General features: G+C 47.9%; 1 protein-coding gene across 2 annotated transcripts in view; it reads right to left on the bottom strand.

Annotated features, from left to right (window-relative positions):
- Positions 1 to 7,990, bottom strand: part of LOC116806881 (transcription factor BTF3 homolog 4) — a 69,342-nt gene extending 61,352 nt beyond the window's left edge. The window contains exons 1-2 of one of the 2 annotated variants that reach the window (XM_032744696.3): positions 7,693 to 7,981; positions 7,287 to 7,355 (exon numbers count right to left, since the gene is read on the bottom strand). In XM_032744696.3, the coding sequence (XP_032600587.1) occupies positions 7,287 to 7,355; positions 7,693 to 7,899 (276 nt within the window). In that variant the 5' untranslated portion in view covers positions 7,900 to 7,981. Of the gene's footprint in view, positions 1 to 7,286; positions 7,356 to 7,692 lie in introns of both variants that reach the window. The other variant, XM_032744697.3, reaches the window with a different exon arrangement.
- Between the last annotated feature and the right edge of the window lie 12,812 nt (positions 7,991 to 20,802).

Raw genomic sequence — 20,802 nt, 5'->3', positions numbered from 1 at the left:
GAACTTGGGATCCCCGGGGCACTCTAAGACCACTGATAAATGAGTGACCTCTCCCAACCTCATACATCAGTGCACGCCCCCAATAGACTCTGAGAAACCTAGAAATTCCTCTGAGCTTCTGCCCTTCCCCCACCCTGCCTAGCCATTGTTTCTTCCATAGCTCTTCGGCATCCCGCTCCGCAAACCACAAGAGCAGGATCCGCAGGGTGCGAGAAGTGGCTGTTTCCCCAGGAATATAGAATTTCACCCGGGCTCCGAGACTCCCTGCACTACCCACGCCCGCCCAATACAAGGGGCTGCTCTCCTGTCCCCGAGTGTCTGTACTGCTTCGGAATAGAACTGATTGCTGCCCAGCTCCCTGACTTGCGGCCCCGCCCCCCTCATTCCCAGCTCCGGGATCAGCAGCAGAGGTGCTGCTGCTGCCCAAGCCGGTGTCCCCCCCCCGGCGGCTCCCCGTCGGAGGGGCAGAGTTCGGTACAGTCTGGAGGGGACGATGGGCTGGACTCATTGTCCAACACGGGGCTCTTGGCCACCGAATTGCAGGGCGGAACCGTGGCGCCCTGTGGGCGCCCCTCCCCCGCGTCTCGCGGGGCGGGCGCCGCGGCCGCATCTCCCGGCGGGGCCGGGGGCGGCAGCGGCGGCCGCAGCGGCTCTCCCACCGACCCCGAGGTCGGCGGCGGCGGCTCTTCCAGCCGGAACGCAGGAGGCAGCGCCGTGGCTGCGGTTGGTCCTCCCGGGAGTGACGCCGGTGGTTCCAGGTTGGGCGGAGACGCTGCTGCCGGAGAAGCGGTGGCCGTGACGGTGAAGTCCGTCGTCAGCAGGGGTGGCGCCTCCAGTGCGAGTGTCGGAATTCCTGCGGGTGGCGGCGGGCGTGCCAGGGGATGGACCAAAGCCTGCATCACCGGGTGCGCAGGCTCCATCAGCAAAGGAGTCGGGGGGGCGGCACCCGCCCCTGCTGCGCCCGGCGCCGCGGGCAGCGCTGGCCCCCCCGCAAATGCAGTTTGGAAGGGGGGGGCTGCGGAGCCGCAGGCGGCGGCGGCGGCTCTCGCCAGTCCGGGGCCGCCCCGTGCAGTCCATGCAATGTCAGGTGTGCCGAAGCTGGTAGCTGTGGCAAAGGCACCCCGGCCCCCTCGGGAGGGGAGAGCGGTGTCAGCGGTACCGCTCTCTGCGCAGGGTGCGCCCGCGCAGCCAGCCGCCGCGCGGGCAGCAGCGCAGTCCGCCTCCGGGATCCCGAAACGTTCCGGTCGGAATCCCTGCCTGTGTACAAGGTTATATCGATGCCCGCCCAAATCACAGCCAGGTCAGATGCGCTGGCGTCTCCTTCGCGCATTCGCGCAGTGAGACAGCGTCCAATGTTGAGCCAGACCTTACGATCAAAGGGGAACGTGGGATTTACAAAAAATCCCCAGTCCCGGGCTGTTATGGGTAATAAACATAATTTGCGCCATTCCTTGTATGGAATATATAATGTTAAATACTTGTTAGATTATACCTCGTTTGTACTAGCCTTCCCCCCCCCCCCCCCTTCTCCCCTCCGAAACCGGGTGTATGTTGGAAACTAATTTACAAGTAAGAAGATACGGCTCGCCAGGAGATGGGCCATGTCTGGAAAGCTGCGGGAGACCCCAGGCGCTGATCATCGCGTGAACGACCCGAGATGGATATCTTGGAGATCCCCGGACAGATACATGTGAATGCAGCGTTCCCGTAAATTTCATCACGGGATTCAACAACTCCGGACACTGAATTATTAACATATGGACTCTGAATAGAAGAAAAGACTGATTGCAAAAATCTTGGCCTCAGGCGGAATTTTCCCTATAAAACTCGCTTGTGCCAGGATGGAGGTGTGTGGGCATGGAGGAAAACCTCTGCTGAGGCTGACTCCTTGTTGCACACCCAGGGCCGACCCCGGGCTCGGCTCTGTTCTTTCCTTGTGGCTGGCTAGATAAAATTTGATTGCAAAATAAATATTTTATTTTTCATATTAATTTGGCTGGAAAAATTTTCATTTATAACACGGGCCCAACAAAAAAGTCTGATCAGGTCCTTCTCAGAGGGCCAAGCTCCGATAAGAGGGATGCAGGCTCGCCAGGCAGTCAAGACTGCTTCCTCGACTGCCGATGGCTGGTTTCCCATTTTTAGGAAACTTTTCCCTAGTAGATGTCAACTTCAAGAGTCCGACAGTCCGCTATTCCAGGGAAAACCCGTCCCGCTCAATTCCAGGCTCTAAAGAGCCAGTCCACGGTCCAACAGGACCCAGCCTTCTCCAGAAGGTGTGGACTTCCAGCGTTACCTTTCTTAAGAAGGCAGAGGTGTCCGTTCACAGCCTCCAGGCTATTGGCGTGGAACCGCGCCAGAGGAGACCAACCGCAAGACGCTGAGGTTCAGGTCTGCTACTGAAGCCGAAGCCGCAATTCCACTTCAGCTCACCAGACCCTGTCCCTTCAGGGCAGGGTGTGACCCCACGTCGGGAGTCACCAGACCCTGTTTTTAGGGTAAGGTGTCTTCACGTCGGCAGTCACCAGAATGTCATCCATGTAATGATAACAATACACGTCAGGGAACTGCTTGCGGACTCCGGATAAGGCCTGGGCCACATACCATTGACAAATGGTCAGACTGTTTTTGCAACCCTGTGGCAGAAATTTCCATTGATATCTCTGTACAGACCGATCATTGTTGACAGAAGGCACAGTAAAAGCAAATTTTGGTCTGTCATCAGGATGCAGAGGGATCGTAAAAAAACAATCCTTCAAATCAACAATCAAGATTTCCCAACTTGCGGGGAGCATGGTAGGCGAGGGCATACCAGGCTGCAATGCCCCCATGCTTTCCATGACTGCATTGACATTTTGGAGGTCCTGTAACAACCTCCATTTCCCCGACTTTTTCTTGATCACAAAAACAGGAGTGTTCCAGGGACTAGTAGAAGACTTAATGTGTCCCTGGCGAAGCTGATCCTGAACCAATTCATGAAGGGCGACTAATTTCTCAAATGGCAGGGGCCACTGGTTCTCCCAGACGGGTCTGGTCACCAACCACCGCAAAAGTAGTGTAGGGTAATCTGCGCCCTTCAACACAGTGACCCATCAAAAATCCGTCCCGATGCGCACACCCCACGCTGCCAGCACATCCTGCCCCCAAAGAGTGACCGGAGCTGCAGTAACATAGGGCCAAACCTCAGCTGTCTGCCCTTCCATGTTTTTGATCAACACAGCCTGCCGGCTCAGAAATGTCTGTGCTGCACTCCCCAAGCCTTCAATGGCCGCTCCCACAGAGTCCAAAGGCCACTTAGGAGGCCACACAGAGGCGGAGACAACTGTCACGTCTGCCCCGGTGTCAATCAAACCTTGCAGCTGGATCCACAGGGTGCAAGAAGCGGCTGTTTCCCCGGGAATATAGGATTTCACCCGGGCTCCGAGACTCCCTGCAAATGGCCTGTAGCAGACTCCCACTATAATGTCACCTGTTCCTGCCCTCCCTATAATCCTGACCCATAAACTCTGTCAGCTTCTCATCCATCCCCAGGTGGAGCTCCATGCACTCCACTGACATGAAGGGCAACACCACCTTCTTGTCTCCCCTGCCTGTCCTTCCTAAAGGGCCTGTATCCTTCTATTCAAACACTCATCACAGGAGCCTCCCACCATGTCTCTGTGTTGCCAGTAAGATCATAGCCCTGGAGGCATGTGCACATCCTGTTTACTCCCTATGCTGCATGTGTTTGCATAAAGGCATTTAAGTTGGGCCCCTGATTAAGCTGATTTACTGGCTGGAATTCCTTGGTGCTGCTCTTCAGATGCTCTCTTGCTGACCTGTGATCCCTCTCCAGCCTTTGGGCATCTCTCCCTGGCCCTGGCATCTAACTAGTAGGAGTGGGATAGACTGAGTTTCCCCTCTTTCAGCAATTTTGGTTTAAAGCCCTCTTCACCAGCTTGGCAAGCCTATGACTAAAGATGATTTTCCCTTTCTCTGACAGATGGACCCATCAGCCCCTAGCAGACCAGGTTTCTCAAACCAAGTCCTATAGTCTAGGTAGTCAAACCCCCAACTGTGGCACCAGCACTGCAACCATTTGTTGATTTGCCAAATTTGACTAACACTTTCAAACTCCTTCCTTTTGGTCAGGAAGACTGATGAAAAAACTACCTGCACTCCAGTCCTTTACCACTGCTTCCATTGTCTTAGAATAGCTTGTGTTCTAAATACAAGCCTGTATTGTGTGCACATTACTCAGGTATAAAAACCAAAAAATTGCTAACAAATTCTTGCTTTAAAACTAAAACTGTAATTAACATGTTTACTAGCATACAACTATACTCAACATACTTTATTTTCAGATTATAAGTAATCACAAAGCTACATAAATTCAGATGTTAAAATAAAACAGTCTTCCATGCATGTTATTCTACAATGATAAGAGTATGAGAACTACAGAAACCCCAGCTTTGTTCTAAAAAGCAAGAAAACAGACACGGACATCTTAAAGATTTGTCATGAGAATTTGGAATATAGCTCTCTAGTCTATTATGAAAACTATACCCAAGATCATTTACTGTTAAAGGTCTACTTACTTCAAATCTTAATTATAGAATATCCTAAGCTGGAAGTGGCCCACAAGGATCACAGAGTCCAACTCCAGACTCTGCAGAGGACAGCCCCAGGATTCACACCATGTGCCTGAGAGCATTGTCTAAATGTTTCTTGAACTCAGATGGGCTTGGAGTTGTGACCACTGCCCTGGGGAGCCTGTTCCAGTGCCCAACCACCCTCTGGGTGAAAAACCTTTTACTGATATCCAAACAAAACCTCTCCTGACACAGCTTCATGCCATTCCCTTGGGTCCTATCACTGGTTGCCAGAGAGAAGAGATCACTTTCTGCCCTTCGCTTCCCTTCGTGAGGAAGTTGTAGATTGCAACTACAGTTGTAGCCTGAGGTCTCCCCTCAGTGTCCTCTTCTCCAGTCTAAACAAGCCAAGTGACCTCAGCTACTCCTCGTATGGCTTCCCTTCTAGACTCTTTACCATCTTTGTAGCCCTCCTTTGGATGCTCTCTAGTAGCTTTATGTCTTTCTGTGGTGGTGCATCCCCCCCTTTTTCCAGGCCACACTGCGATCTGAGAAACTCTTGTTAGGCCTCAGTCTTGACAAACAGCACATAGGCTCAGCTCTTCTTGAGCTTATCAGAAACACTGTCTGCTCCCAGGAAGTGCTGCTGTCTAATGAGCTCCTGTTTTCTTTATGAACAGCCTTGGAAACTGTTTTCCTTGCTTGAATGGCATAATATCCCTGTTCTAACACTTTCAAAGAAAGCGCCGACCCAAACTGTGGCCAGGATGAAACACTGTTATGACTAAAGCCTACTCTCTAGTGACCCTATAAACAGCACTCCAAAATGAGACCCTTTGAGCTCTTCTGGACTGCAGCAGGCTGTGACCAGCAACCTCCCTCTGAGTGGGGCCTCTTAGACCCAGCAAACTCTCATGTTTGCTGTACTCAGAGGATTGCCCAAAGATGACAAGTCCTGGGACAATACCCCCACTCCTCGAGGCCTGACCCTTCACCCACTAAGGAGATGCAAAGCCATCTGAAATTAATATTTAACTTACACTTGAGGGAAATTTTTCACAGGTAACTTACACTGATTCCTTATGTTTGTGTGCATACATGTGTACATGTGCTATAAGAAATCTGGGAGAAATACTGCTTTCTTAGATGTTTAAGTACCTTAGATATCTAAGTAGGTTAGGCCTGTAAGTAAGGTTTAGTCATAAGTTATAAGCTAAGTTAAATGCTGCAAAATGTATTCCTCGGTTGTTATGGTTAAGGTATAAGTTAAGTGTTGTTCCTGTGTTTTCTTAGGTTTAAGATATAAGTTAGCGTAAAGTACTGTTAACCTTGAGTGCTGTTAAGCTTTTAGGCCGTATTCATTTTTATCCTTGCCCTCACTATCCTTTTGTCACATGCGCACACACATGCATACCCCCACACCCCCCCTAGATAGTTCTCAGTTCATTTCTGGTTTGATTGCCTGGATTTTGTTTGGTTTTGTTGTTGCTTGTTTTCCTTGGTGTACCTTAACTGCCTAGTAAGTAATAGAGTGAATCTTGCCAACAAACTTTGTCATGCTGTCACTTAATATTAAATCTGGTTTTTACTAATACCCTTGCTGCTGATTTTTTAAGCACTCTCAAACAGTTGTTCGTAACACTTTCTTATATTGTGGTGCCCAAAACTGCACACAGTAGTCGAGTTGAGGCTGCACCAGTGCAGAGCAGAGCAGGACAATTACCTCCCTTGACTGGCTGGCAATACTGTGCCTGATGCACCCCAGGACACGTCTGGCCCTCCTGGCTGCCAGGGCACTGCTGACTCATATCCAACTTACCATTCACCAGGACTCCAAGGTCCCTTTCTGCAGTGCTGCTCTACGTTTCATTCCTTAGTTTGTACATACATCCAGGGTTGTCCCATCCCAGATGCCTTTTAATATAGCCTATATAAGAATATAGGCTACAAGTTAGCTATAATATAACAAATCCAAACAGAAAAGGCTGGAGGTTCAACTCCTACATTCTGCTTCTCCTGAAGTGACTAGAGATCCTTGCAGCAGTGCATCTTCCCTCAAGGACAGTCCAGCCAAGGCAGGAGTCTTTAAGGCTGCTCCCCACCCGAGTTCTCAGGATCCCACATCAGAGGCCCAGTGTATGGATCATGTAATATGTAATATATGTTATAAAATAATTTGTGCTAAATGAAATTAAAAACCACAGCATTTTGTGTACTAAAACCAGTGTCAGGCAACAAGCAAGCTAAGTGATAGAAATTCAAAACACCAGGGAGACACTGTCGCCAGAGATGTATATTCCAAGGGATATCTCTCGTCTGACTAGACCCCAGCAGGAGGCTTTCTGATAGGCATCATCAGAAGCTTATCCCAAAAATTTTCACCTGACAGGATTCCAGCAATTTTCCACCAGTTCCGGGAAAACGTGATAATATGCTAAAGAAGACCCCCTTCCAAAGCCTGAGAGACTGTATAAAAATGGACCGCTTAGAACTAACCCTCAGAGACCTACAGGGACTTTGGTGCAATAGAGGCCAAGTCCTAAGTCCCCCTGACACTGATCACCTGGCTCAGAGTCTAATAGCTTGTGGCTTTCTTTTTTTCCAAATTTATACTTTGATCATTTAATAAATTTCTTTAATTATTAAATCAGAACATTCATTTATAACAGACCATGACACACAATCCTGAAGGCAGGAATGAGAGACAGTTCCTACCTTGCCACCAATGCGCACTTGGGCCTGGAGCTTAGCAAGCTTTTCTTGGTTCATGATCGTTTCTTTCATCTGTGGAAGCAACAAGAGCACCCACGCAAAACAGGTCAGGAAGCACTCGGCGGCCCAGGCCACAACCTGGGCCCGGCAGTAAGGTAGGTGAGCTCAAGGGGCTCTGCAGCTACCCCTCACTACACTCGCACACCCGACGGGAAGCCGTCCAAGCCCTAACAGGGTGGTCGGTCTGCCACACACAGTGCCGCCGAAGTTCAGCTCAGCTCTGCTCTCCTGAGGCCCTGCCCGTAAATGCCATGCCTTGTCTTACCCCAATCACAGCCGCCCGCTAACCCCCAGCCCTTGATCGCGCAACAAATTCCACCCTAGTCCCTCCCCACCATCTACTTTGTACCTTCTTAGAGCGGAAGCAGCGGTGCCAGAGCGGGGGGAGATGAGGGTTTGTGGGAGTGGGATGAGGATCGAGCAGAACACGCGAGATGGCGGCCGGAAAGGAGGCTAGGCACGCCGCTCTACCACTGCCTAAGCCAGGAGAGTGAGCCCTATGCGGCAGTGAAATCTGGAGAGGCGGAGCCGCCACCGCGGGAGGATTTAGAGGCATGAGATGGGGAGTGGAGGTTACCCTACTTGTAGAGAGCGATGGACTCTGGTAAGCGTGATGTGCTGCACAATTTATTTGTGTGGCTGAGCTGGGATGCAAGGTAAAGTCCACGCCTCTTCCCTGCCCCCCTTCCCCCCTCTTTTCCTCGCCCCCCCCTTCTCTTCCCCCTCTTCCCCCCTCCCTTCGGGCGTGTTCGTTTCTGTTTGCAATCTGGTTTGGTGTGTGTGGCCTATCTCCCTTTCCTCCCCGCTTCCCCCACCTTCTCTTGCTTGCAGCCTCACCTGGCAGGGGTTTGTTTGTTTTTTTTTTCATTAATAGATCTGTCCTTGGTTTGGATTTTTTTTTTCCCTAGAAGATATTTAAATGCTGTATTTTCTCTCTTGGTGATGCAATTCAAACCTTGTCCCCATATCCATGATTCTTCTTTTAGATCCAGTTATTCATGAGCTGCTCCAGTGTGGGTCCCCCATAGAGTCACAAGTCCTAATAGCAAACCTGCTCCAGTGTGGAGGTCCTCCTCTCCACAGGTGCACAGGAGTCCATTCCAGCATGGGCTTCCCATGGGGTTAAAACCTTCTTTGGGTGCATCCACCCTGGGGTCTTCCACAGACTGCAGGTGGATCTCTGTTTCCCCAGGGACCTCCATGGGCTGCAGGGGAATAGCTGCTTCACCATGGTCTTCACCATTCCTGCAGGGGACTCTTAGCTCTGGTGCCTGGAGCACCTCCTCCCCCTCCTTCTCTACTGTGAAAAACGCCAATCACTTGTTTTAAATTTTTTAAAAGTTTAATAGCATAAAAACAGTAATAAAATTTAGAGCAATAAGAATTTAGACAATCAGAGTTAGGACCACAAAGGACAATAAAACAAAGAATTACGGACGTCCAGATGTTTTCAGGCACTAAGCTGCCAAAAACATGCCTTGCGAACAAAGGAATAACCTTTAAAAGCAATAGCCTGTTGCATATTCATATATCTCATACATGATGCATAAATTCCTTGCAAATTAAGAAATTTTCTGGTTTTTGTCAACTTCTTCCCCTTAATCCTGGTGGTTCCATAAAGACGGAGAGAAGGTGGAAGAATGTTTGTCTTTTCTGATAAGGAGGCTGTAACTCTTCAGGTTTCTTGTTGCTGTTATCTCTGTGTGAAGAGTTTCTTGATTATCTTATCCCTTTCTTGAGCTAGTAAAAAAAAAATCTTACATCGCATAGTTTCTATTTTAACATTATGTTGTAACCTAAAACTATATTTAACACGCTACTTTAAAAGGATTAATACAGTATTACAAAATAACCCTCCATAATTCATATAGTATTCAATTTAATATTTGCGAAGAGCCAATCATAAAATATGCATTTTTCACATCTACTAACTTTGGTGCCTACAGGGCTGTTGCTCCCACATATTCTCAGTCCTCTCTTCTCTGGCTGCAATTGCTTTTGCGCAATAACTTCTTTCCTTTCTTAAATATGTTGTCCCAGAGGTGCTACTACCATCTCTGATTGGCTTGGCTTTGGCCAGTGGTGAGTCTGTCTTGGAGCCAGCTGGCATTGGCTCTGCCATACATGGGGGAAGCTTCTAGCAGCTTCTCACAGAAGCCACCCCTGTAGCCCTCCTGCTACCAAAACCTGTCCTCGCAAACCCCATACAATTCTTCAGATTCACAGCCTGACATCAATATAAAAGAAAAGTTTCAGAATTACAAGGCGAATTGATGATTAAAAACATACAAAATGTTTTAATAGGCTGAAATACTGAAGTGAAAATGAATCACAGAAAGATTATTCGAAGACAGGAGTCATAGAAAGTGCAGTCCCGGCTGTCAGCCTAGGATTCACTGGCTTGGAGGTATAATATCATATTCTCTCGTGTGGGGTTTTGAAGACAAATTATACTGAAAACCACATCACTGAGTTGTATCAGGAATCAACTGAAGCAATTTAAAAACTACAGTTTAAGGGAGTCTGTAAGATTTGGTTACATTTCCTGGAATGAACAGCAGACCTTCCAAAAGCAAACTTTGCATCAGAGAAAAAGCATTTTAGAATATTACAATACTATTGGCTTCTTTTCTCCAGTCCCTTTTGTGTAATTGCATCATAGGAAACATAAACCTAAAACTGTTTTTACTTGTATCTGAAGAACTTCTGGTGAAAAATGAAACAGAGCCAAAGCCTGTAGTACTGAAACAGTGTGAGCTCAGCAAGCATCCTTTCAGTTCTCAAAAAGGATGAAACTTATGATCTTAATCCTCAAAGAATATACATTGTTGAAGCAAAGTTCATTAGCTGCACAGAAGCATCATAGAAATGGAAAAAGACCATTAAAATGGTTAGTCGTTTAGAGGAATGACAGATTTGTCTTTACAAACAAGCTATGGGTCTGCTGGTAGATAAACCTAGCACTGAGAGATAAAAGAAACAATGGGAAGGATTCCACTGATTGATTAATGGAAAAAGATATTTGCTTTTACAAATAAACTTGAGGTTTGCTGATAAATTAAATTGGATATTGAAAGATGAAAGAAACAATGGGGAAAACCCCTAAATTCCATAAGAATTAAAAAATAAAAGGGAGGGAGAAGCAAGGGACTTCTTATAAAATAGGGAATGCTGGACAGGACAAATGCAGATCAAGCCAATATGGTTAATGCTACGTTCTCCTTTATTGTTTATAAAATGGCAGTTTATACACACTTCAACATAGTTTACAAATTGTGAGCACACTTTCATTGGCAAGCAAACATTGTTTGTCTTTATCTTAAAGTGCCTAAAGTTTCACACTGCAGCCCTATACCAATTCACACCCAGAAAGCCCATTATACTATGTCTACCTTAACACAATTTCTAACTGCACCACAACTAATTTCTTACTGCATCAAAGGCTTTAAAGGCCTTGCCAAAGCCCATATCTGAGGCCTAGACTGGGGGTAGCTCAACCTTCACTCTAAATATAAATCATGTCCTCTCTCTCTCAGAAATCTGGCTACAGGAGGGTTATACATTAGAGGGAAATCTTTGGTATCAGGTGTATCGGGAAGTCTGTACCTCTCAAGTACCTCAGACAATGGGGAAAGAGAGAAGGGATATGCGGCCAGGAAATTAGGATAAAAAGAAGGCTGCGTCCTCCAAAAATTTGAGAGACCCCAGGGGAATGCCCCATGGCCTCTACCTTTATTTGAAAGTAAAAAAGACTCCTCTGTCTCCTTTTTGGACATAAACCTCTGATGTTTGTGAATTAATTTTCCTGACATCATAAAAATTGTCTCCTAAATTATGTGAAAGGCAGAATAACGACAAAAGTTGCTATTAAGGTGGCAGTGGAAAAGCTCTCCTGAAAGACATGTCCAGTGCTGTGTAAGTAATAATACCACTGCTGAGTTGCATGTCAAAAAAGTTGTTAAGGTATGACCCCAAACCAGAACAGTCCTACCCAAGGATGGCATATTTATAGCCCAGGATGAACCAGGACTAAATTTGCCACACTTTCAGAGGTGTACCTTTCAACATGCACCCTTAGACTAATGTCTTGGCAGCTGCAAGTATGAAATTGATTCTGGATTTTGCCTTTGACTTTCTGGGCCTCCTGATCCAGTCTGATGGTTGATGTGAGGTAAATGATGAGTGCAGGTGGCCAGAGGTGAGGAGCCTGGATGGGAGTGAGGGTATTTGTCTTGGTTTACAAGACAGGTGGCTGCTGGGGAAGGCAGAAAGCCTCCCTTGGGATGGAGAATGCAAACCCCCTTCCTCTGAATTATTATAATTTTGAAATTAAGGGACTTTCAGGCAAAGATATGGGAATAGGAATAGCAGTTCTTTACTAGTATGTATAACACGGCAAACAAAAAAAAACAACAACTACAGCATTAATAATAACAGAACCAGGAACCAGGAACCCAGTAACAGCCTTTTCGGCTGCAGGCACTTTTCCCCTTTGGTGTAGTTACGGTCACAGCCAGCAGGGGCGCTGCCCAGTGGGTAGGGCAGGTGAGATGATCTCCACACGGCTGCAGGGGGCGCTCTGGCACGAGCCCGGGCAGTAAGTGGCAATGGCGGCTCGGCCGAAATGGGAAGGGGTGGAAGAGAGGATTTGCTTCACTGTGAAAAACGCCAATCACTTGGGTTTTTTTTAAATTTAAAAAGTTTATTAGTAATAAATTAGTTATAAAAATAGTAATAAAATTAGAGTAATAAAAGTGGTAGTGCACAGTTGCGCAAAAGGTGAAAGGTTTTGGGAATCTGAAGTTAAAAAGTTTTCTTTCTGTATTCCCCCGAGCCTTCACCCCTCCCCTGAGTTATTCCCATTGGATTTGACCTGTAATGTATTCAAGCTGGACACTGTCCCTATTGGCCTCACCTTTTCACCTACACCCGCTATAAAAACTGTAACCGGACACCCGCCCAGGGTCACTTGTCCCTGCGGGGTTTGAGAAATACAACTTTCTTCGGACTGCACACAGGTGTCCTCTTTTTGTCTCTTTGTCTCGGATCCTAGTAGTGCACTCAGAGCAGCGCTGCCCGTGTCACAGCGAACTCACTGCTACGTGGTAATCTCAGCAGAGATCCAGGGGCAGCAGCGTGCATTGCTCACCACCGGCAACCCACGGGCAGCTGCTAGCCGGCGCCTGGGGGCCCGGGGCCCGTGTGGAAAACGAGCAACAATAAAAATTTGGACAATGAGGATTAGGACACTACGAGACAGTAAAAAGCAAATAATTATGGACGTCTGGATGGTTTTGGGCACTAAGCCACCAAAAACACTTCTCTGCCCTTTATGCAGAGACTGCGTTCAAGCTTTTGTCCTCTTCTAGCAACAAGACATCATCACGCCACATTCCAACATCCCAGACTCTGTCAATCATCCCTCCCCCCTTTTTCAATTTCTTTCTTCCTTCCCTTTGATTCAACACACCTCAGACTGCATGAGGTGTACACACAATTAGTTTACTTCTAAAAGTAAGCTTGCAACCTTCTTTTACTAGGATGCTATAGCTTGAATACATACTAGCCAGCCGAGGCTTATTGGGTCTAGCACCTTTGAAAAACAAGTTACTGGTCTCTTTACTCTTCCCCACTCCTGTATGAAAATTCCATGAACTACTCCATTTTCTACATTTATGTGCAAATGAAAAGGGTTTTTCTTACAAGGGTAAGCTTAAAGCTGGTACTTAGGCCAGTTTTAACTTCAACTCTTCTAATTTAACATAATTTTCCTTTGTTAATTTTCTATTTTAAAAATGTTATTGATTGTGTGTACCCATCAATCCATAATCTGCAATATCTTAATAATCCGAGTAGTTTTCTGATTTCCCTCTTTGAAGAGAGAGGGGGAAGAGATAAAATTCCTGAAATTCTCTCGTAGTTGTTTCCAGCTACCCTTACTTATTAAGTGTCCAAGATATTTTATTTCTGGTTCTACAAATTGCAGTTTCCCTTTTGATACCCTTAATCCTTTTTCATGCAGAAAATTCAAAAGTTTTATAATAGCATCTCTAACGTCAACTTCAACTTCCCTGGAAAATAAAAGATAGTTCCCCTCGGGCTTCTTTACTGGGAGAATAGGGGTATTATGAGGAGACATACAAGGTTCTACTGTCCCATCCTTTATTAGTCCTTCTATTACTGGCTTCAAACCTTCCCGTCCTTCTAATGAGATAGGATACTGATGTACACGTATGGGACAATTTTCTCTCTCAACTGTGACCCTTATAGGGTCAATATTTAATCCTCCCCTATTTCCTTCCTGTCGTGGTTTGACACGGAAAAAGAATTTTTCCGGAAAGAAGAGGTCAATTTGGACATTGACCAATTGAAGGTAGACACGCCTCTGAGAACACAGAGGGGTTAAAAGCAGAATTCCCAGGGGAACTCGCTCTCTCTTGTTCTGGTCAGCGGACAGTGCAGGACTCTCCCCTGCCCGGCCACGAGCTGGGTGGAGAAGGGGAGAAGCCATGTGGCCTTCGGAGGTAGGCCCAAGGGTGGAGGGACTGGAACTGGCCTGGCCCCCTGCAGATGGAAGGGTGGAGAAAATCTGGGATGTCTCCGTTCCCCCCAGAGTCTCTCTCTCTCCCAAGAGAGAAAAAGAGACGGCGGTGGTTTTGCCAGCAGTTCACCGCGAGGAAGGAGAAGAGCGGGGGGGCCGCAGGGTGCCCAGCCGGGCTGTGGGAGCTGGAGCCTGGGCAGCGAGCCATCTCTGGGAGTCGGGACTTTTAACCCTTCCTGAGAAATGAAAGCTTTGTGAAATTTTTCTCCTCCTTGGTTTGAAAAAGAGAGGAAGAGAGACAGCCTGGGACCTGGGATGTTAGAAGGAGAAATTCTAGGTGGGAGGAGATGATGGAGTGGCTTTTCGCTAGACTTTTTCTTAGTAGCCACAGACTGAACGGATCTTCTCCTCCAAGAGAGACTGTATTTTAGGAGGATGCTGGTGAGCCAAAGAGACCTGCTTCAGCTGGGAAAAGACAGAAGTGGAGCGAACAGAGAAAAGTTAAGGAGGTTTGTGGTGGTGCCCCCTGTCTTTGCAGAGGAAGAAGAGAAGAAGATCTCTGTTCTTGGACCCTCGGTCCCAGGGGAAAATGGGGGGGAACTGTGGTCCCAAAAATAAAAAACTGAACTGTTGTTTTTTTCCCCTCTTGGCAGGGCATCCTTGAAAGGAAAAAATCCTAAAAGCAGTCTGTCCATCCATGCATTGGTGGTGAGAGCACTGTGCGTGGAAAGGAGAGGGTCACCACTGTCAAACTTTTTTCTCCGGGCGGTGCCATGTGGTGACATGGAAGCACAGGATGTGGCAGCTGTGTTTCCTGGGGGGTCTGTGGCACAGGAGAGACTCCTCTCTCCCTGCAGGTGGACTGGGTGTTGATTATCTGGAGGGTGGAAACTCTGTTAGAGTTGGGTGGTGGGAGGAGGAATGCTTTGGAAGGTTTTCATTTTGAATTGTGTGTGTTTCTTTTTTTTCCCCTCTTTTATAGTAGCATAGTGGTAGTAGTTTAATAAAGTTGTTTTTCTTGTTATTAGGCTTGGGCCTGCTTTACTCTGTTCTCGATCGCATTTCACAGCATTCAGTTAAGAGATTACATTTTCATAGGGGGCACTGGCATCATGCCAGTGTCAAACCATGACACTTCCACAGCCCAAACTTCCTTGTGAATTTTTTTTTTCTTCATCCTCTTGGGCTAATTTTAAAAATTTAGCTGTCATTTTCCCTGCTTCTGGTATAACCCCGATTCCTAATTTTACCTGTAAGTTTCTTCTTAATAAGTTGCTACCTGTTACGGTGAGCTCCCGGACACCCTTTTGTCCCCCCTTTCCCCAGGCCTCTGTGGCTCTGATCATGATAACCCCTGGATCCTCCTTCCTGCCCCAACGGAGTTGGCGGGGAGCCAGGAGAGCCCACCCTGTCCAAAACCTATATAGACCCCTGAAACTTCCTGCTCTTTCTTTTTTGCCCCGCTCTCCATGGACACCACAGAATAAAGAGAGCTGTTCCAACTTCCCTGGGGTAAGAGCCTCTTTTGAATACTTTTCCCTCTCCTGGAATTCCTCCCCTCACAGCCCCATATCTCTGAGGTGGTCGGATTCATTCGGGGGGCTGCGTAGTGGGGGGGAAACAATAGAAATTACAGTTGGCGCCCCAACGTTTGCTGCCTCTGAGCCCACGCAGAAGCTGGACCCCCTATTGCGGTGGAATTCAACAGCTTTTGGGACAGTCAACTGCCCTGGTACTCTAGCTGCCTTTAAAAGCTTTGAGTGACAGGGACAGTCGGGGACCTCTGCCTGCGTACCCCAGGAGAGCCGACTGGAGAGGGAACCCCCAGAAGGTTTCACAGACGAACCCTGCAGTTCACAGGCTTGGTGAGCTCTCCGTTTGCGGCACCCGGGACCGCGCCTGGCTGGGAGGACTGACCATAGTGGCTGCGGGAGGCTGCTTGCGAGAGGGGGTGCCAGGGGCTCTCTGCAAGTCAGCGTGGAACTGGTGGGCTGAGTATACCCACGTTCCAGGGGGAAAAGACACGGGAGGAGAGGGTTGGAACCGGTCCGGCAAGTGGCGGGACGAGCGCCCCTCCCCCTCTGCCCCCCCCCCCTCGTATTTCCACGGAGGGAAATTCGCATCACTCGTGCTGTGTTTATTAATTTTGGTAGAGACTAGACCAGTGATACGATTAAGATCATGGGTACAAAGCTATGGCTGGAACAATAGAGTATAGTAACACATCTTAGCAATAATTTAAACGATGTATCATTCTCTAACAAGCTTCTCCTGCGATTTGTGTGCTGGCTACAGACAGAAATACCAAATTTTACTGTGCGAGAACTGAATTCACTTTCTTTTTGGAATCAAATTGGACAGATATAAACTTTTAAAGTCGAAAATGGTGAACATAAAGTTTCTCAATTTATTCCGATATTTTTACAAGCACGGGAAAAGATTTTGGAAGCAGGAAAAAGCACACCAATGCAGAACCACAGTTCTAATACTCCCTTTTCCCCCTCCTGCCCACCTCCTCAATATCCCAGCCCTGAAAACCCCTCACCCACCCCTTATCCCCCTATAACACCTTGTTTTTCCGAGAAATGTAGCCCGGAGTTTGTCTTAAAGAGCAGCGCAGTGTCTCTGGAGCACACGCGGCCGGATAATGGCGGCAGCCTAGTGCTTCCACCGGTGCTGGCCGCTCCACCCCCCACTCCCCCTCCTACTCGCATTCCTTTGCTTCCCCCGCCCTCCACCTCCCCCTCAGCCCCCACCCCCTCCTCCCTCCCCTCCTCCGATGCTTCCTTTTCTCCCACAGCAACACCCCGCCCTCCTTATCAGTGCCAGCCCCCGTGTTGCCCCGGGAACAGGGGCGGGGCCGGCCCCTGCACAGCTCCACGCCCCAGCGCTGACGACAGCAGGGCGGGGGCAGGGGACAGCAGCCCAGCGGCTCACAGCAGGGCGGGGGCAGGGCACGGCAGCCCAGCGGCTCAGAGCTGGGGCGGGGCCCGAGTCTCCACCGCGGAGCAGGCAGCCCGAGAGGGGGTGTGCGACCTGCTTCTCACCGGGGTGGGGGGGGCGCGGGGGGGACACAACCCTGCCTCTACCGAGGAATCTATACCATCTGTAGCTCCAGTGGTTTTTTTAGGGAGAAGAAATGGTACCAGAACATACCAACCTCTCCCATACAGAGACAAAACAGAAATCTGTAAAGTTCAGAGAGAATTTGGGAGGTTTAGTGAGATTTTTAAAGGTATGATTAGAGCAACCTTCAATTCAAATGAAATGGTACCGAAAGATATAACTGATTTGTTTAAATGTTTACTAACATCCTCTGAATATGAAATATGGGAAAACAAGTGGAAATTGGCTTTGGAAACAGTTTTGCAAGAAATACAGTGTACACCCAGTGAAGCCACTGACACTGATGGTCAGCCCATTACAATACATTATTTATGTGGTACAGGGGACATACAATGTCCAGAAAAACAAACCAGACTGTTATCTAGATCGGTTTTAGAAAAAATCTGTACTGCTGCAGAAAAGACTCTGTATCAATTACCAGGCACTGAGGTTAAAGGCAGCTATATTAACATCAAACAGTTTCCTTCTGAGAGTTTTTTACAGTTTGTGGATCGTTTGAGAAGCCAAGTTGAAAAACAGGTGCAAGACACCAGTGTGCAAACAGAGTTGATTAAAGAAATGGCTCAGAGGAATGCCAATGAGACCTGTCGTAGGATTCTTCTCAGTCTTCCTCTTGATCCAGCACCTAGTCTTGCCCAAATGATCAAAGCATGCGCCAAGAGAGCAGAGCTGCTTGATAATCCTGTCAGTCATAGAGCACCAGCAGACTTACAGCCCGTCGCCACTGCTGCATCAACCCCAAGGAAGCCACCCAGATCATCAAAACACCTGCAGCACATAATCTGCCTGCGTTGCAAGAAACCAGGACACTTTGCCAGAAACTGTCCTCAAAACCAGAACCAGAGACAGATCAACAAACAAAAAAACTGAGTACACAGCGCGTGCCTACCGCTACGCGCAAAGATATAAATGTAGCGGGACCAAAATGTGACAATACCTCTCTCTTGAAAAATAAGGGGGAGGGTGGGAACCATGGTGGGGAGGGAGAGAAAAATAAAAATGTGAAATGTATTACTAACAAGGTTTGGCAGCCAATAGGCCGGCCACGTCTAGTGACTGCCAAAGGATTTCATTTCAGAAGCACTGATTGGAAAGTCATTATAGTGGACCTACTAAAGAACTCACATGACCTGCAGGCGTACGATATGGAACTGGACAGTGAGTATTTTGTTATTGGGGACACAGCATACGCACCTCCAGAGACTGAAATAGTTCCCATGACTACAAAGGGAAAAATATCCAGCCTTATGCTGTTGGCACATTGCTTGCACCCTCCATTCTATCTAGAAAAGAGGCAAATTCTGGCACAAGCCATTCCCATCCCAGTAGAAATTACAGTAGAAGGAAAATCTCCAGAAGTCTACTGGGCGGAAGTGGTAGGAGAGGACAAACCCTCCATGACATGCAACCTAGCACATGGGTCAGAGCATCTTCAGGTGGAAGGGGTTCTGGACACAGGTGCAGACATCACGGTGATACCCAAAACTATGTGGCCATCACACTGGGAATTGCAACCTGTGGCAGGCAAACTTCAGGGTATAAGAGGAACTACATTGGCAAAAATTTCTAAAAATGTAGTACAAATTGAGGGACCTGACGGGAAATCGGCAAGTGTTTGCCCATTTGTGGCAGACTATAAAGCCCCTCTGTGGGGGAGAGACACCATGTCCCAATGGGGAGTCCAGTTAATCATTCCTAAGACACCCCAGGATTTTTGGAAGTAGCCACTGTGGAGCGCCATGCCCACAAGTTAAAGTGGTTGGATAACACCCCAAAGTGGGTAGCACAGTGGCCTTTGAGTAGAGAAAAACTCGAGGCGCTTGAAAAAATTGTGGAGGAGCAGGTAGCTCAAGGACACCTGCAAGAGACAGACAGCCCTTGGAACTTCCCAGTCTTTGTAATAAAGAAGCCTGGGAAGGACAAATGGAGATTGCTCCACGATCTCAGAGAGATAAACAAAATTGTGGAGGACATGGGACCTCTCCAGCCAGGGATGCCGAGTCCAGCTATGCTTCCCCAGGACTGGAAATTGGCTGTGTTAGATATAAAGGACTGTTTCTTCCAAATTCCATTGCACTCTGAAGATGCCCCGAGGTTTGCATTCTCAGTTCCTACGGTCAATAGAGAAGCCCCGATGAAATGCTACCACTGGAAAGTTTTGCCCCAAGGTTTAAAATCCAGCCCTTTCATATGCCAACAGTATGTAGCAGCACTACTGTCTCCAGTACGTGCAGAGAGAAAGGATGCCATCATACTACACTACATGGATGACGTGCTTGTGTGTGCTCCCAATGACTCTATACTTCAATACACACTTGACCTAGTGGTTAAAGTTTTAACCTCTGCTGGATTCCAATTGCAGGAAACAAGGTTCAAAGGATGCCACCTTGGAGATACCTGGGCCTGGAAATTTCTGCAAGGACTATTGTCCCACAGAAATTAGAGATTAATTGCAACCCCAGAACATTAGCAGACCTCCACTCGCTGTGTGGGTCTTTAAATTGGGTAAGACCCTGGCTAGGCCTCACAAATGAAGATCTGGAACCTCTTTTCAATTTATTGAAGGGGGAGAGGGAGCTGACCTCCCCCAGGGAACTGACTCCGGAGGCAAAGACAGCAATCGAAAAGGTACAGAAGGCCTTGTCAGAAAGGCAGGCACATCGGTGTGACCCAAATCTGCCTTTCCAGTTCATTGTTCTAGGAAAGCTGCCACACCTGCACAGGTTGATTTTCCAATGGATCAAGGGGCAGAAGGACCCACTCTTAATCATAGAATGGGTTTTCCTATCGCTCCAAAGATCCAAAAGCATCACTAGGCCACAAGAGCTAATAGCAAAGCTGATTCAGAAGTCCAGGGTGAGGCTGTGTGAATTAGCAGGGTGTGACTTTGCATGTATCCACCTTCCAGTCAGGCTTTCTGAGGAGGGAAGGAACTCTCCTGAGAGACTGACCAAAGGGATGTTTGAGCATTTGCTCCAGAGCAGTGCCAGTCTCCAGTTATCTCTGGACAGCTATAGGGGACAAATATCAGTCCATGCCCCATCTCACAAGTTGTTCAATGAGGAATTCCACCTTATTCCTCAAGAGAAAAGGAGCCGGAGGGCGCTCAGGGCTCTCACAGTGTTCACTGATGCCTCTAGGGTTTCCCACAAGTTGGTGATGACTTGGAGAAATCCACAGACTCAGCTTTGGGAAGCTGATGTTGAGCTTGTGGAGGGATCCCCCCAGGTGGCTGAACTGGCTGCAGTGGTAAGAGCTTTTGAGAAGTTTTCCGAGCCGTTCAACTTGGTGACAGACTCTGCCTATGTGGCAGGTATCGTGTCCAGGGCGGAGCAGGCTGTGCTCAGATGCCGGAATCTGTGGGTATTGGTGATTCCGAGATTGTAGAAAGTCTCTGTCTTTCTGCCCCGTTGCCAAAGAAGAAGCCATAGTTCGTCTGTGCTGGTTTCAAGGTTGTTTATTTTTGCTTATCTATAACAAGTTCTGCTGCCCTGCCGCAGGTCTGTCCTGCAGGGCAGTGTGTGGGGCTCTGCCCCTCAGTGGGATGGTACAAACATTATATACCAGAAATTACGTGTACTATATTTACAATAATGTGCCAATATCTATCATCTACGTTGAATAGTGTGTCCCTAGCCTAAACCAATAGAAAAATGCCAACATCACCAAGAACATGGAGGTAAGGAAGAAGAAGGAGGAAGAACAGGATCAGGCCCACTTTCCTCCATCTTAGAACTCCTGACCCCCCTGTACAAAGTAAAACCCCCCTGTACAGGTGTTAAAACCCCCCTG

Source organism: Taeniopygia guttata, chromosome W (assembly GCF_048771995.1).
Source record: "Taeniopygia guttata chromosome W, bTaeGut7.mat, whole genome shotgun sequence".
NCBI lineage: Eukaryota > Metazoa > Chordata > Aves > Passeriformes > Estrildidae > Taeniopygia > Taeniopygia guttata.
Note: the sequence above shows the minus strand (reverse complement) of the source record. Positions and strands in the feature narration are given on the sequence as shown.